This window comes from Cucurbita moschata, unplaced genomic scaffold (assembly GCF_002738365.1).
Source record: "Cucurbita moschata cultivar Rifu unplaced genomic scaffold, Cmos_1.0 Cmo_Scf00023, whole genome shotgun sequence".
NCBI classification, from domain to species: domain Eukaryota; kingdom Viridiplantae; phylum Streptophyta; class Magnoliopsida; order Cucurbitales; family Cucurbitaceae; genus Cucurbita; species Cucurbita moschata.
In genome coordinates, this window is record NW_019268539.1 from 802,489 (window position 1) to 819,912 (window position 17,424).

A 17,424-nucleotide genomic window follows, 5' to 3' on the forward strand; every position below is an offset into this window, starting at 1 on the left:
GTGAGCGATTTCTCTTTCCAAGCCAATTCTTCGATTAGTCTATTCCTCTAGTCGGCTTTAGATTAAGCTTCACTTCTTTTTATTTTCTTCAGAATGAAAAAGTCCTCATCCTCACCCGCAGCAAGAGCAAGGACTGAGTTTTCTTTCTTTTTGTTCCATAAGCTTGAAACTATATAAACAGTCGTCCTAGACAAATTCCTTATTGTGCAAATTGGAGAAAGGTACTCAGAAAAAGGTGTGTGTGATCGAGTCAATGTGCTTTCCTGGTGGATCACTATCTCTGATGCTTTCTTCTGTATGTGGTAGGTATGATTTTTTGTGTATTAGCGTATAGAACTTCTCTGTCTTTTTTGTGGAATGGAGAAAAGGGGCTTGACTTTAGGCCCAACCGATCTTGGAAAACTCAAGGAGTTCCAGCTTGGAGATTAGCTCCTATTCTTTAGTCCTATCCACTTTTGCTGGATTAAAAGAGGTTATACGCTTGGTTGACCGCTGATTCTATTTTGCATTCTATTTTTGCATCTTGATCCGTGATCAGGGCTTTAGTTCTTCTTTGTTAGTTTTGAAAATTTTTGGAAAGATTCTTTCTCTGAGGGCGTCGTGCGCCAGCCCGAACTTATCCAATGAGGGTAACAAGATTGACTCCATCTATCTCTAAGATCTGAGAATAACGTATGCCATATATATCTGGAAATGTTAATCAATTTACGGGAATATTCCCTACATCCCTTTTGCCAAGGTTTCCCCTTTAATGATTTCATCTTTCGAAAAGAGACTCCCCTGGCTATGCTTACGAGTTGACTAAGGTTTTCGAGTCAAATAGCTGGACTGCCATAAAAAAAAAAATCATGATTGATTCCCATTGTACTCGTCTACTATACTGAAACTCCTGGATCCAAAAACGGAGCCACTCATTCTAACAAATCTATAAGAATATGCTCAAGGGTCCCTCTTTTTGCTGATTGAAGGAGGTATTCCTTTTGCTTGGTAAGCAAGTTGGGTCGATATTCTTAGCCGAGCATCCCCCAGAGCTAGAACACAGAGGCCGACCTCCAAGCTTTTCATGAGCACCGGCACTTGTGAATAAGAGAGGACCACGTCTCCGAAGGTGGCGGTATCATCGTCTAAAGGTCGAGTCACAAAATCGAAAGTGCAAATACTCGACGCCGTGCATCAAGAAATTCAGGTGATAGACGAAGGCGTTGGTCAGTGCCTTAGGGGCAATTATCCGCGCCAATGTATAAAAAGACATTTGAAATTCTTACACGAGGAGAGCTTATGGACAAAAAATGAGGATTCCAGCGGCTTTTGCCACTAATGATCAGTGTTCACAAGAGCAAGACGGTTCAATGTCTTACAATGTTCAAGCAGCCAGCATTCTTGTTGGAAGGATTTTTTAGGAGGCCCGGACACCTACTGAACATCCCTGAAGGATGAAACAAGATGATGAAGAAGCCACAAAGAAAGAAGAGGGAAGGTATGGAGGAAAATCTGGGAAGAGAACAAGGAGATCTCTCAAAAGGGAAGGCAAGTAAGTAGTAGTCGAAATGTTGAAGAGGAGATAACCCGCACTTGAACTTCAGACTATGCGCATCACGTGCTCGATCTAGCAATCTTGGACAATTGTTTTGATGAACTCTCACTAAACTCAAAAAGAAAGGAGAGAAAGAACTTGGAGTTGGGGCCTACGTAACAGGTTGCTTGCTTACCAAGCCATCCTGACTTCGCTCCTTCCCCTCGTCAATTCAGAATAGCAATTCCATTGCCTAAACCTATTCTATTGGTCTCACTGCTTCGCTTCTCTCCTCTTCTCATCCAGCAGCAGCGTTTCTCTAGTTCTATTATTATTCTTGACTTTACTTATTATTACATATAAAAACGACTCACTATCAAAATAAAAGACGATCAATTATCTACCCAAGAAGATAGAGAGTCCCACATATGAGAAAAGGTCACAAATAGAGTTAAACCGAGTAAGATTGCAAAGGCATAATGATAGTAGGCTCGGGATATCCCCGCCCTCCGAATCGGACGTGAAGGTCTCCCCTCATCTGGCTCTCTGCAGGGGAATCTCCACTCACTGCTTCCTCTAATATCCTCCCTTTACCACATCATGGGGGTTTACAGGAGATTCTAGAGGCTCGCTCGGAAAGGCTGCTATACCATACCTTTTGACTCAACTCGACTCTAGTAGTCACTAGACTCACTATAGTAGTTCGTCCGGCTGCTCTTGCTGAAATCATTACTCTGAATTCTCCCGTGCTCTAGCAATTGCACTCCCTAGACCACAACCATGTAGTTAGATAGGGACAATCAATCCGTAGTGACAGGAATCTAGCAATGAATGGGGATCCCTATCAATAAAAAAAATGAAGAATATTTAGAGTTTTCTCTCTTTCTCTCACTCAATAGATGTATCTGGTCTGATACGGCTTAGTAAAGCAATATGAGATGATGGAATGCAATGGGATGGATGGTAGAGGTCTGCCTGCGCCCAAAAGCGATGATTCATTTGCCCCCTTGTCCGCAGGGACCTCATGGCATACAATCGAAATGACTCCCACTAGATAGCCACCCATTTCTCTCTTTTTATAGCCTCATGGACGGACGAAGGAAGGGAAGTTACAGAACAGGACTGTGAAGGCTCGTGAAGTAGACAGCAAACAACCGCTTTTCAGCCCCCTAACCTTGTATTGTATATTATTCTAGCGCTAGGCTAGCACGCCCCTTCCTCTAATAATTAACTCAGCTTTGAAGATGGCAGCTCTGCTTTACTATACTAGTTGGGGACTCTATCATGATCTTACGAATCTAAAGATCTCAAAATGGAAGAACGAGCTCTTTTGCTCGCCCCTCTCCCTATCTCTGAAGGGGCGTAAGCACTGAACTTGATAGGGGATGGGATTCATTCACTTGCATTACTGCTAACACTATAAAAAGCTCCGGTATTAACACCCTGACTACTGTTGTGTAGCCTTTCCTCGGGTTAGTAGAGTCGGGTTTCTCGTTTACCCACAACGGAGGAGCTGCCCCCACCAGGCAGGCGGCCACGGGTCATAACGCACTCTTCACACAACAAATCCACTTTGAAGTTGACTAATTTGCTCGGCCAATCATCGGAATGTGTATGAGATATCATAGGGGCCCAATACCTCAATAGCACCTTTGTCTAAAGCTTTGAATGAGATTGAATATCCAAAACGCAGGAACGATCTAACTAGAAAATCATTCAAAACTTGATCGAAGAACTAGCGTTTATTGAAGAAGCTATAGAGTCGATTACAAAAAGTACTAATTTAAAAGGCTTGTTGGAATTGATCCACTACGAGATTTACATTATACGCAACAGAAGCACCTGAAGTACTAAACAGAATAAGTATTAGTTTGGTAATGGTTGGAGCAGCAAACTCGGATGCGGCAAGAATCTCATTTTTTGGTAGTACGAAGGGGGAATTGATCCAAAAATTGGATAGGGGTCAAGATGCATTCGGGTGCCAGCGGCGGACTCAAGTGCTCCCCGAACCGCGCGAAATGGTCGCCTATTACACAACTCACTAACTCTGCTTGGAGTGGGGGTACCTATTATTCGTCGGCGGTCCAGCACACCCCTACTTAAAGGATGCTGCTTAATTACGAAGGAAATTATTTCTTCATTATGAGAGTTCCCTTTCGTTAACTGCATCGAGCCAGGAGTGGACATCATCATCATCTGCAGACAAATCCAGATCCTCTTTCATCATTAGCTTAGCTAAAGTGGAATAGTATGACAGGCTTTCCAGAAAATGAAACGAAACTTGCTCGATCGATATGAAAAAGATGCGCTCAAAAAGACCTCCTACACCCCCCTTGCCAAGTGATCAAGTTTAGTCAGAATTTGTCCTATCAGTTGCTCCCGCTTCGGACTGACTTCCTGGAAAGATAGGATTGGGCAATTCACCCGATTCTGGAGCTGACCTGATTATTAGATAAAGGGGAAATGGCTCTTTTTTATAGAGGTTGAGTAAAGGGGTCAGAGCTTGAGGCTTCTCAGCCGCAGGAACAGGGAACGAATCCTCCAAAAATGGAATGAGTTCGCAATGACTACCACAATCAGCCCCCTCATCATTGACCGCTACTTTTTCTTGGTGGGAGTGAACAATGTTTTTCTGGCATTCCTTTCTATTGATGAAGAGGTGACCTCATGCCTTCAAGAAATTCAGGCAAAGGCTCCCCCGAGCCCGAGTCTACCGAAAATCTTAGAAGGGCACCCAATCAAGGCCGCCACCCTCGCCCTTTAGAGATAGGGGCGAAGCAATGAGACTGATAGAGAAAGGGGCGCAACAAAAAGTCTTCAAAAAAAGGCACCGGAGGCCTCAAACTCATCCAGAGTTGGAGAATGACAAAACACTTTCTCAACCAGAATGCATCAACAAAACTGCCCTTCCATATGGATCGTCGTAGTATGAACTTCGTCAAAAAATTCCAGGACTTCCTATTGATCTTGATTAGTTCCAGCTTGTTGAGAGTTCTCTTTTCTTTCTAGACCGGATCCTTTTTAAGACCGTCTCCTGAAACACCTGCTTATCCCGCATGTGCTTTCGGAGCCCCCCACTCATTTAATGACTTGCTTGTGATTGCAATCATTCCCCGAAAAGGGAGAGAGGAGGGAATCATCTGCTCTCGTTTATGTGACGAACCAAACAACCATCGTTAGGTCTCGAATTCTGCGAACCACCAGATCCAGACCAAGATTTGATCTCCATTACATGGTACGATATATCTATCGATCCGAAGAACTGACTTTCAATTGTAAGTCATCTATTCTGCTCCTATCTAAAGTGATGCTAGGTTGCTTCACCTTCACCCTTCACAAAGATAGGTGCAGGTGCGCTTCGCTCGGGCATATGATAAACATGTTTTGAGCTAACTACATGTCGAGCACTTAAGCGGAGCTTGTGGTCACTCGTTCCTCGCTTGTTCCAATCCTAGTAAAGAGCCTTAGATTCGATTCTACACTACATATGATATTCCAATCCTAGTGAATATAATAGTTTAACATTCAAATCGTCTCAATATGATTATCTTTACGTCAAATAGTGATTTTCAAATAGTTAAAATTACTTTTATCACTTATAAAAACATACTTTCAGTAATTTTAAATCAACTTAGTGTTCGATTTTATACTTTTAAACACGATTTTCGAAGACTTGAAATGTGAGTTTCTGACAGTATCATAATCGGTCTCAAACGTGATGAGCACGTGTAGAAAAGAGAGTGGATAAAAGGAAAAGTAAGAGTGAAACGAGATGAGTTGGTGAAGCAAAGGCCAAAAGGCAATTGTTTCTCAAAAGAAAGACAAATAAGGGCATTACCAACCCGTCCTAAGGACACTTCAACCACCACACACTTCAGTTTATCAAATCTCATAAGAGTCCTGTCTCTCTTCCATCTCCACCGTCCACGTGTCTCCCACATGCAATTATTGTATTCCTTCGTTGTAACCCCACGTCACCCACTATTTTCTTCCAAATTATTCATTTATTTTTGTCTATTTAGTTTTAAATTAAAATTTTAATAAACATTTCTACATCTATACATTTCCATGGGTCGCTGACATTCATACTCTTTTCTAATGGATGTAAGACCTTCAATCTACCACTTTCGGGATCTAGCATCTTTGTTGGCATACTGATTTGTGTCCATTTCCCTTTGAGACTCAGCGTCCTCGCTAGCACATTGATCAGTGTCTGGCTCTGATACTATTTATAATGACTCAAGCCCACCGCTAATAGATATTAATCTCTTTGGCCTTTCATTTTCGGACTTCCCTTCAAGGTTTTAAAAATGTGTTTGGTAGGCAGAGAATTCCACGCCCTTAAAAAAGAGTTTTTTTTTTTTTTTTTTTGAGAAAACCGATTGGAAAACAATTTCCAATTTCTTACCATCAATCAATGCATGGAGCTGAAATCGAAATTTATTTTTTAGTATTACAATTCAAAAGCGGGATGAAAGTTTAGGGTGACAACATGTAAAGAAAGCGACTATCGCATTACAAAGTTGAGGTATGATGGGTCAGAATGATAGATAATTGAAAAAAGGGTGATAAAGTACAAAATTGGAGCATTTGGGGAGATTAAGGGTGAAGTTATTGGGGAAGTTAAAGAGGGACACATACCCTACATAGGGGATGGATTAATTTGAGAGGTAATGATTTTAGAGACATGGAAATACACATATCACTCTCATTTCAATGTCAATTTCCTTTTTCCAACGTCTTTTTATCTATGTGAATATTGCTTTTTTACCCTCCTAAAATCGAGCTATTTTACCACAAGACCAAGATGCTAAATCTTTTCGTCGAAAAAAATTAACCTGCTTGTCGAAAAAGATTAATTTGAGAGGTAATTAATAAACTCAAAAAAAAAAAAAAAAAAAACTCAATGAGTTCACAAATTTTTTTTGTCCTAGTTATGGTTTTTCTGCAATATTTACTAGATATAGTAAGAGACCAAAAGGAAAAACAAGCTTCTTTTTTTTTTATAAAGGTTTCAATAATGTTCATCTAGAGAATGAAAAAAGTCATCAATGATACATTTATGTCTCCCGTGAAAAATGACCCCAAAGTAGTTTGAAAGTAAAACCATTTTCAGATATCTTCCTCCTGAACACGTGAGTGAATTTAGTCGAATTTAAATATTTGGAAAATTTGTGGAGTAATTTGATTATTAAGACGTGTGAAATGGGACCATTAGGTAAAGAACATCACATGTAAATGGCAGCTACTAGTGGACCATCACAAAGATCTGGGCAAAAATAAAACATGAGCTCCACACCGTTTTTAAATTTATATAAAAATTATGTTACACCAATGTTTTATCCTCGTCACGGAGAATTCCCCAACAACCTACGAGCTTCCCACCAAAGTAACTTTCCACATGTGTGATAAAATTGTTTGGTGGGAAGTTGGAAAATAACCACCCCCACTCTGTTTCCGTTGCACATCGATCGGTCGATATTGACTTTCATATTCAATTAGATGTTTGGTTATCGTATTTGTGAATGTTAAAAGGAGATGGCAACTACTATGTTATGCCGCTTCGATTTATGATATGTCATATGGAGAATTAAAGAGAGTGATTGTTATAATTAAGAACTAAGAAGTACAACCAACCAACCAATGTAAACGTAACTCAACTAGTTTAAACATAAACTTTCGACTATGAGATTAGAAGAAGATTGCGTGTACAAAAGAACTATGAGAGTATACACAAATAAAAGTTTAAAACATACTAAACACTTTTCTAAGACTTACATGACATTTGATTGTCGACGAAAAAGTCATGATTTCACATACCCATATAGATGTTCTTATTAAATGACATTGTAACAACTCAAACCCACCATTTGTAACAACTCAAGCCCACCGCTAGCAGATATCGTCTTCTTTGAGATTTCCTTTTCAAACTTCTCTTCATCGAAGTGGAATGTGGAATCTAACAGATGTGGAATCTACGGATGAATAGATATGTACATGTACCTACATATATTTACCAATTGATATGTATATGTGGCTACATATATTCTTCAACCTATACATATGAATTCGAAGATTTGAACGACAGAAAACAACATTCAATATTACCCCAATGGTTAGCCCAAGGTTTACAACACAAATAGCTAAACAGTGAGAACAGCAGCATGAGTGTTGCATAATAAGGACAGATTTCTAGAAGAATAAACCTACTGGGGATCAATTCATATGACTATAACACTAATACAATCTACTGCAGCAGTGTTTCTACAGCAGCAATCAAAATCAGTGATCTAGCTTTTCACTCTTTCTAAGTGTAGGGATTACGTTCAACGATCAAATAATCATCTCGGATATCTTTTACAACCCAGATCACGTCATCGAAGTATACCGTCTCGAACCTACAAAAAAGAAGACAACATGCCACATTCATGCTCATGATTGAATTACAAATAAAATGGTCCAGTAATGAACAAGAGCAATGCAGTTCTAGGATTGTACAATCTAATACTCTTATAGTGTAGAAAGAAAGCAAAAGGACGTATATCTTGAAGATCTAGACATAGTCTTTCGTTCAAGTTTAGATATAAGAATGAATGCCCAAACCATTACAAGTTGCTGGAGATGTGGACGTGAACATGTAAGTTAGAGATTGTGAGATCCCACGTCAATTGGAGGGAGAACAAAACATTCTTTATAAGGGTGTAGAAACCTCTCCCTAATAGATACGTTTTAAAAATCTTGAGGAGAAATCCGAAAAGAAAAACCCAAAGAAGACAATACCTAATAGCAATGAGCTTGGACTTCGGCTTGGGTTTGGGCTTAGGCATTACAGAAATGGACAAAAAAAAACTTAAAATAACATTTTTTATGAGACATTTTGAGTAAAATCAAACGAGATTGGGCGTAAAGTAAACAATATCATACTATTCATTCGAAGTAGAACTCGTTTAGCTCTCGTATTATAACCGGAGGCATATAAGGATAAGACATCTATCAACATGCAGTAAATAGACGTGAACTCTAGTTTTCACGTGTCCGTGATTCTTTGGAGGAATAAAAGAGGCAATAATGTCATAAGCTGCTTGGTAAGTAGTATTAATTCTTTTGGAATAACATCTCAACAAGCTAATATGCGAGTAGAATCAGATAAGAAACAGGTAAGTAGTATTAGTTCTTTTGGAATAACCTCTCAAAAATCAGCCGCTAATTAATAAGTTTGAAGCGATTTAATTCAATTCTCCATAATTTTTCAATATTCTCAGTGATTCAAATAAATCTTCTCAAAATTCTAGCCAACGAGATTCTCATGACTCATAAACTTTACAAGATTCTCACTATGTGTTAGTATCCGTTTAAAAAATGGTTGTAAATTTTTAAAAGTAACATTAATTACAAGCGTTTACAAAGAAATAAAAGTTTTTATCATTAATACCCTTAAAATTGAAGTGAGAGATGATTTGTGAATGCAAATAGACCATTTATGTCTATATATATTAAAACACTGTCTATATATATTAAAACATTTTTAATAAAATTTAAAGGTGTTAATGCTATTTTTAAAAATTAATTTAGATTTTTAAGTGTTCATAAAACATTTTTTTAGAGTTGGAAGTCTGAATTAAGTTTAACCAATTTATCCTATTTTTAGACTAAATTTATATTTCTTCCTCTATAAATAGTATCAAACTTTAATTTCTTCTTCACTTCAAACTCTACTAAGCAAATTTCACAATGAATTTTTTTACTCTCCTAGCTATTCTTCTAGGATTCTCCTTTTATTCTTTGTTCATTGATAATGGCCTTGTCGTCGTTCAAGCTCTTCATAAAATCTATCCTGAATTACAGTCTCTCGAAAAGGGCAACGATACCACCGAGATCAAGCAGCTCCATCGAACCGGTTTTCACTTTCAACCTCATCGTCACTGGATGAACGGTTCGTAATTTCTATATTTTCATTACCTCATTTCCTCCAATTGTTACAATTTTACCCAACGAGATCCGATCAATCCTTCAAACAAAAACTATTTGTCCAATTATTTCCATTTTTCTTCCTCTATTTTTATTTATTTGGTATTACTATTATTATAAAAAATAACATATAATTATTTTGATGTGAGCTCCATAAACATGTCATCTTATGCAGACTTGCCCAATGTATTTCAAGGGAATCTATCATCAAATTATTTGTCCAATCATATCAATTTTTCTCCCTCTGTTTTTATTTATTTGGTATTCTATTATTATAAAAAATAATACACTGTACACATTTTTTTAATAATTATTTTGATATGGGCTCCATTAAACATATCATCTTATGCAGACCCGAATGGCCCAATGTATTTCAAGGGAATCTACCATCTATTCTACCAATACAACCCCGAAGGCGCGGTTTGGGGGAACATTGTCTGGGCTCACTCAATTTCTAGAGACCTTATCAATTGGAAGTCACTCAAGCCTGCGCTTTCCCCTTCAAAGCCCTTTGATATCAATGGCTGCTGGTCCGGCTCCGCCACCGTCCTCCCTGGCTTCAAGCCCGTCATTTTATACACCGGAATTGACTCCCAGAATCGACAGGTACAAAACTACGCCATTCCAGCGAACCTCTTTGATCCGCATCTAACCGAGTGGGTCAAACCGGATAACAACCCGATTGTTGACCCGGGTACAGAAGTCAATAGTAGCGCCTTTCGGGACCCGTCGACGGCGTGGCTGAGCTTCAATGGTCACTGGAACACCATCATTGGCAGCAGGAGCGAGCAGACGGGAATGGCATATTTGTATACAAGTAAGGATTTTTTGAATTGGACTAAGGTGGAACAGCCTTTGCATTCTGTTCCGAATACCGGAATGTGGGAGTGCCCTGATTTCTACCCAGTTTCCCACTTCGGTAGATTTGGTGTGGACACGTCGGTGACGGGAAATTGGGTTAAACATGTGTTGAAGGTGAGCTTGGAGATGACTAGATATGAGTATTATACGGTGGGGAAGTATTATCCGATGACGGACAAGTATGTTCCCGATAATACCTCGGCGGATGGGTGGAGTGGGCTGAGGTATGACTATGGCAATTTCTATGCTTCCAAGTCGTTCTATGATCCGATGAAGAAGAGAAGGGTTTTGTGGGGTTGGGCTAATGAATCTGATAGTGTCCAGGATGATGTTTCCAAGGGATGGGCGGGAATTCAGGTCTGTTTTAGATGCAATGTGCTTTGTTTTGCTTTGTTTGGTTGAATTTGCTCTGTTTTGTATTTGGGCTGACCATTTTTTTTTCTCCCTTTCTTTCTCCTTTTTGTAGGCGATTCCTAGGACGGTGTGGTTGGATCCCAATGGGAAGCAGCTCTTACAATGGCCAGTTATGGAGCTCAATAGGTTGAGACGGAAGAGAGTTATGATGATACATCAGAAGTTGGTTAAGGGGCAAAATGTTGAGATCAAAGGAATTACTGCAGCTCAGGTCAGTATGTTTAATTTATAATGAACTAGAAGCATTCTATTTCGACAAAAGACCCACACCTAGTGATTTGTAGCGGGTTAAAAAGATGTGAAAGTGCCTCTAAGATTAAAGGAACAAGCTGAGTGTCATTTGATCGATTGTTTTTTGTGTTTTGTACAGGCCGATGTTGAAGTTATCTTTAGCTTTTCGAGTTTGGATAAAGCGGAGGCATTTGATCCAAGTTGGGTGGACGCACAAGCCGTGTGCAGTCAACTGGGATCAACAGCCCAAGGTGGTGTCGGACCCTTTGGGCTTCTAACTCTGGCTTCAGAAAACCTTGAGGAGTTCACTCCTGTGTTCTTTAGGATCTTCAAGGGCGAGACCAACGAGACCAACCACGTGGTTCTTATGTGCTCTGATGCAAGAAGGTAGCTTCAATTCCCTTATCAAATGGACCTTATAATTATTTTTTCATGTTTACAAAGCTCTTGTTTCTCTCTTTTGGTGTAGCTCTTCTTTGAAAGATGGATTATACAAGCCGACATTCGCGGGTTTCGTCGACATCGATTTGTCGAGTAAAAAGCTGCCATTAAGAAGCTTGGTATGTTAAAGTCATAGTCCAATGCATTCTCGAACCGTATCGACAAATCTAAACTGTGTATTATTGTGCAGATTGATCACTCGGTAATAGAGAGCTTCGGAGGAGGAGGAAAAACATGCATAACTTCGAGGGTATACCCAACTAAAGCAGTGTTTGAGGATGCTCATTTGCATGTGTTCAACAATGGAACAGAGTCTATCACGGTGGAGTATCTAAGTGCTTGGAGCATGAGAAGTGCTTGGGTGAACTAACTCCTTTTTAAGTTAGACCAGCTTTCTAACGGCTAATAATGTTAGAACTAACTATTAGTTTTGGTTTTATTAAGGTTGTAATGGCATATTAGCCTCCTCTTTTTGTTTTGGTCTTTTTGAATAAAGAGTTAGATTTTCATAATTTCATCATATTTTTCATAGAATGTTTTTGGAAGTTCTAAAAATTTATCATTATAATACTTTAAACAAATAATTACACGATATTTTAAAGATTATTTAAAAATATTATAATATTATTTTTAACATTCATTTATTATATTTGATACGTACCAATTTTGGTCATGTATTTAAGTTAGAAAGATCTTCTGATGAAGTTTCATATTATGATTGAGCCACTGAAAAAGAAGGTACACCTTTTCGCGGAATGCATGAGTACTCTAGGGCAAGGATTGTAGATGTGACACATGAATAAAGAAAAGGTACATAAATGATATGAGATTAGATCTGAATGAGAATGATCTTGAAGATAGGATAATTAAGAAAGACTTAAAATAATTGAAAGTCATTGTTTATACAACAATGTAAATGTGCACTTTCCTTTCTCAATGGCTCAATCATAGGACTTTCTTAGTGGCTCAATCATAGAAACTTCATGATTAAACGCAGGGTGACCTTTTAGAAGTTTTCTTGGGATGCATGTAAGTGAAATATGTTAGTTTATGAGAAATATCGAAATTATTAAAAATCAAATTTGAATTTCAAATTCTAATCCAAATCATGGATGAGTCGTTACAATAGAAATCGATAATTGACATATTGTTTCTCATACTTAATGTTTTCAACCTCACTTTATGACACTTTTGCACTTAAGCATGGGATGGTGTTCATCTCTAAGAATCTAGTTGCAAACTTGTTAAGTTAGCTCTATCTAATAACCATCGGTGGCAATGGCTAGCTATGGCGTGGAATTTCCATGACTGCATTTACTAATTTGGAGAACGACATCTTATTGGTACATTTTTAAGCGTGAATCTCAAATTGAATTTATGCCATTGTGACGAAGAGATTTTTTTTTAAGATCTTTAACAATCTCTGTACTTGCATTACTTAGTGGAGACATGTATTTTAGTAAAATTTATCTGCTAGAACTATCCATGAAGTAATCGACCTAGAGAAGAATGCATTGAAATATGCCCTCTCGCATTATCCCTAAATGAAAATGAAATAATTTGAATCGTAACTTTCATTAGAGACTTTAACTATATTTAATATATCACAAAACACAAGAAAATACTTTGAGATAGATATGTGAGTCGTCATTAGGATGCCTAGTCTAACGTATACAAAAATTCGTAACATTACAGGCTTCAACTCGAATTAGAGTAAGGGGACATTGCCATTCCAACATTCAAGTTCTAGAACATCAATGCTCAAAATAATATAGTTGTAATATAGCAATAATTTTATTAAAACTAAACCCACAAAAATAGTCTCGAACAATAGCATAAGTACACGTCCATGTTCACTCTTAGACATACCCACTCCATAGGCACACACATGTGCTAGCCACAAAACTGTGGGAGGTTAACCTGAAAAATCAAGACATCCAAAACCTTTGGAGGCTAACCCGCGCGCCCACCGCACACCTCCCGTGTGTGTGCTCCCTGACACAATCGCGCTTTCGAAGGCAGCGGACTAGCGATTGTGCGGCACTCACTTTCCAGCGACAAGTGAGTTAAGCCTATTTGTTCTTGCGTCACCTACGGCCAAGCGACGTACGGTCGAGCCTCTAGCCTCGGTTTTAAAAGAAGGTTTTAGAAAACGAGGAGAGAGAGAGATTTTAGAAAGAGATATTTTAGAAAGAGACGTTATATAAGCAAGCAAGAGAAAGATAACAACGGCTTAGCATATATAACCTTGGGTAGGGAGAAGTTGACGACTAGTCATATCCTTATAGTACATTCTGGGCCATTTTAGTTCTGGCAGGCCTAGACATGATATTTTGGAGGTGTCATACGCTTTAGAATTACAAAAGGGAAAACACTAGAATGAAAGGACATGACAAGGGTTTGACTTGTCATGGGCATGCGGCCATGGGCAACATGCCCTGGACAAGCATGACCGTGACATCCTCCCCCACCTAATTGGTTGACGTCCATGTCAACCGACTACTTTCATACCTTGCGATGTGGGTGGCGGCGGAGTTCAGATCTTCGGCGTGTTCCCAGCTTGTTTCCTCTGTAGGGAGATTCTTCCATTTGACAAGGAATTCACGAATCGTCCGTACAGGTCTTCCTATCTTCCTAACCTTGTCGGCTAGGATCTCTTCCACTTCCTTTGTTTCTTTTTGCTTCAGACCGATGTTCGGTCTTGTGGTTGCATTTCATTGGTCGTCGTCTGGATCAGGGTGATAGGGCTTCAAGCTGCTCACATGAATGACGGGGTGGATTTTCATCCACGCGGGTAGTGCAACTCGGTAGGAGGTAGCCCCGATCTTTTTAAGGACTTCGACCGGGCCTTCATATTTACGAACTAGCCTCTGGTCCTTTCGGCTACGAAATCTGATCTGTTCCGGTCTTAGCTTGATAAGGACTTGATCTCCTGCATGGAAATGAAGGGGGCGACGCTTCTTGTCCGTCCATTTCTTCATATGCTTGGAAGCCTTCTCTAAATATGCCCGGGCTATATCTGTCGTCTGCTTCCATTCCCTCGTAAAGTTGTGAGCTTGAGGGTTTTTTCCTGCATAAGGATGATCAATAATATGGGGTAAGGCCGGTTGTCGTCCTCTTACAATTTCGAAGGGACTCTTCCCTGTAGATGAGCTGGTTTGACAATTGAAGCAAAATTGGGCGACATCTAACAATTGTATCCAGTTCTTTTGACGAGCGTCGACGAAGTGACGTAAGTATTCTTCGAGCAAGCAATTGAACCGTTCTGTCTGTCCATCGGTTTGAGGGTGATAACTCGAGGAGATGTTTAAGGTTGTTCCCAAGAAAGCGAATAACTCAGTCTAGAATGTCCCAATGAATCTGCCATCCCTATCACTGATGATGATCGACGGAATGCCCCATAACTTTACAACGTGTTTGAAAAACAGTTGGGCTGTGAGTTCCGCCAAACATAATTTGGGAGTGGGGATGAATGTCGCATATTTGGAGAATCGGTCTACAATAACCAAGATGGCGTCATATTCCCCGACCTTTGGGAGGTGTATTATGAAGTCTAGAGATACACTTTCCCAGGGTCTTGTTGGCACAGGTAGAGGTTCCAAGAGTCCAGAGACTTTGGCTTTCTCGACCTTATCCTGTTGGCAGATGAGGCACGTCTTGGTGTATTGCATGATGTCGTCTCGCATGTTTGGCCAGAAGTACTCCTTCTTTATTAAGGCGTATGTTCTTTGCCACCCAAGATGTCCGGCCCACAAGGTATCATGACATTCCTGAATGAGCTTCTTCCTCAGTTCCCCTATTCTTGGGACGTACAATCTGTTTCCTTTGGTTATCAGGAGGTCCCCCTCAACCCAAAACTGCCGTGTCTTTCCAGCCTTAGCTAGTTCGACAACAGCTTTGGCCGATGGGTCTTTGTGTAAATGTTCCTTGATGATGTCGCGCATTGATCCATCGATCTTACTTGAATGAATATGGGCTAACATGCACAGGGCCGCATGTTCGCCCTTCCGACTCAGCGCGTCGGCTGCTTAATTACTCTTTCCTGCTTTGTGTTCGAACTTGAAGTCGAATTCGGCCAACGACTCCTGCCACCGGGCTTGTTTTGCTGTTAATTTTGGTTGATCAAAGAAGTGGCAAGTGGCGCTGTTATCCGTCTTCACTACGAACTGTGATCCTAAGAGATACTGTCTCCAGACTCGAAGGCAATGGACTACAGCCAGCATTTCTTTCTCGGAGACAGTGTATCTTCGTTCGACATCGTTGAGCTTTCGACTTTCGTAAGCGTTGGGGTGGCCTTCTTGAATAAGGACTCCACCGAGAGCAAAGTCAGAAGCATCGGTTTCTACTTCAAATGGCTTTGTGACGTCTACCAACCCGAGGACAGAACCCCTCGTCATGGTTGTTTTCAGATTTTCAAAGGCCATTTGACAATCATTCGACCACGACCAAGGGTGGTCTTTCTTCAACAGCTCTGTCAATGGGGCGGCTCGTCGTGAAAACCCTTCGACGAACCGCCTATAGTAGTTGGCTAGTCCTAAGAAGGACCGCAACTCAGATACGGAAGTAGGAACCTTCCATTCTTGGATAGCTTTTATCTTGTCGCTATCCATACTAATTTGTCCACATCTGACGACATGTCCAAGAAAGTTGATGCATGTTTGTGCGAATGCACATTTCTCCTTCTTCACATACAGCTGGTTCAGCCGGAGCTTGTCAAACACTAACTTCAAATGCACTTTGTGTTCCTCGAGGGTTGTGCTGTAAACAACAATGTCGTCGAGGTATACTATGACGAACTGATCCAGGTATTCGTAGAAAACCTGGTTCATCAACGTGCAGAACGTAGCTGGGGCGTTTGTCAAGCCAAAGGGCATTACTAGGAATTCAAAGGCCCCATATCTTGTTACGCACGTCGTCTTGGGTTCGTCCCCTTCGGCAATACGTACTTGATAATATCCTGATCGTAAGTCCAACTTCGTGAAGTACTTGGCCCAGTGAAGTTGGTCGAACAAGTCGGATATTATCGGCAGAGGATATTTGTTGCGTACTGTCACCTTGTTTAAGGCTCTATAGTCTATGCACAGACGCAACGTCTCATCCTTCTTCTTCTGGAACAGTACGGGGGCTCCATAAGGGGCCTTTGTCGGACGAATGAATCCCGCCTTCAACAACTCATCCAGTTGTTTTCTCAATTCGGCTAGCTCGGGCGGAGCCATCCGGTATGCGTTCTTTGCTGGCGGCTTAACCCCGGGAAGGAGTTCGATTTCGTGGTCAATGCCTCGACGAGGTGGTAGTGTTTGTGGTAGACTCTCTGGCATGATGTCGGTATAGCTGTCTAGTACTTCCTTGATTTCCTCTGGGACAGTCTCTTCGGTGGTTGCTTCTTCTATCAGTGGTATGGCCATGAATGTAGGTTCCTCTCGTGCGAGTCCCCTTTTCAGTTGTATGGCCGAGATCATTTGAAGATTACCTGGTTGCTTGATGCTTGCAGGTATTACTGTGGGATTACGGTCGGTGATCACCAAGCATTTTGCCAATGGCATTGGGATGACCTTGTGTTCTAGGAGGAACTCCATCCCAAGTACCACGTCGAAGTCATCCATGCGAACCACGACAAGGTCTAGCTCTCCAGTCCAATCCCCTATTTTGAAGGGGACTCTCTTGGAAACTCCCACAATAGGCAAGGCCTCGGAGTTGACAGCTTTCATTTTCCCCGGGTCTTTTCCTATGGTGAGTCCCAATCTTCTGGCTTCTTGATCAGCAATGAAGTTGTGGGTTGCTCCAGAGTCTATCAGAGTGCTCTTGCTCGGTTGAGAGTTTATTGTGGCATCTACGAACATGAGCCCTTTCTCTATTACCTCCTTCGGTTCGACTTTCCGTTGGAGGGCTGACAAGAATTTGAGTGCGCCCATTCGGGGGTTGTCGTGATCTTCCTTCTTGTCTAGCAAAGTCTCGACCCTTGCTTCATTGCTCTCTTGAATGGACACTTGAAGTGC

General features: G+C 40.5%; 1 protein-coding gene across 1 annotated transcript; it reads left to right on the forward strand.

Moving 5' to 3' along the window:
• Positions 1–9,244: 9,244 nt before the first annotated feature.
• On the forward strand, positions 9,245–11,940 carry LOC111460204 (beta-fructofuranosidase, insoluble isoenzyme 1-like). Its single transcript, XM_023103343.1, has 6 exons — positions 9,245–9,446; positions 9,834–10,699; positions 10,809–10,967; positions 11,127–11,374; positions 11,457–11,547; positions 11,619–11,940. Exons 1-6 carry the CDS (start codon positions 9,245–9,247, stop codon positions 11,796–11,798), a joined length of 1,746 nt encoding a protein of 581 aa, XP_022959111.1. The 3' UTR covers positions 11,799–11,940.
• Positions 11,941–17,424: the final 5,484 nt, after the last annotated feature.

What these genes read in the sequence shown, in the direction of transcription:
- LOC111460204 (XM_023103343.1), top strand. Translation starts at nt 9,245, where the DNA reads ATGAATTTTTTTACTCTCCTAGCTATTCTTCTAGGATTCTCCTTTTAT. An exon ending in TCATCGTCACTGGATGAACG is followed by an intron (nt 9,447 to 9,833) that starts GTTCGTAATTTC and finishes CATCTTATGCAG; the next exon opens with ACCCGAATGGCCCAATGTAT. An exon ending in AGGGATGGGCGGGAATTCAG is followed by an intron (nt 10,700 to 10,808) that starts GTCTGTTTTAGA and finishes TCCTTTTTGTAG; the next exon opens with GCGATTCCTAGGACGGTGTG.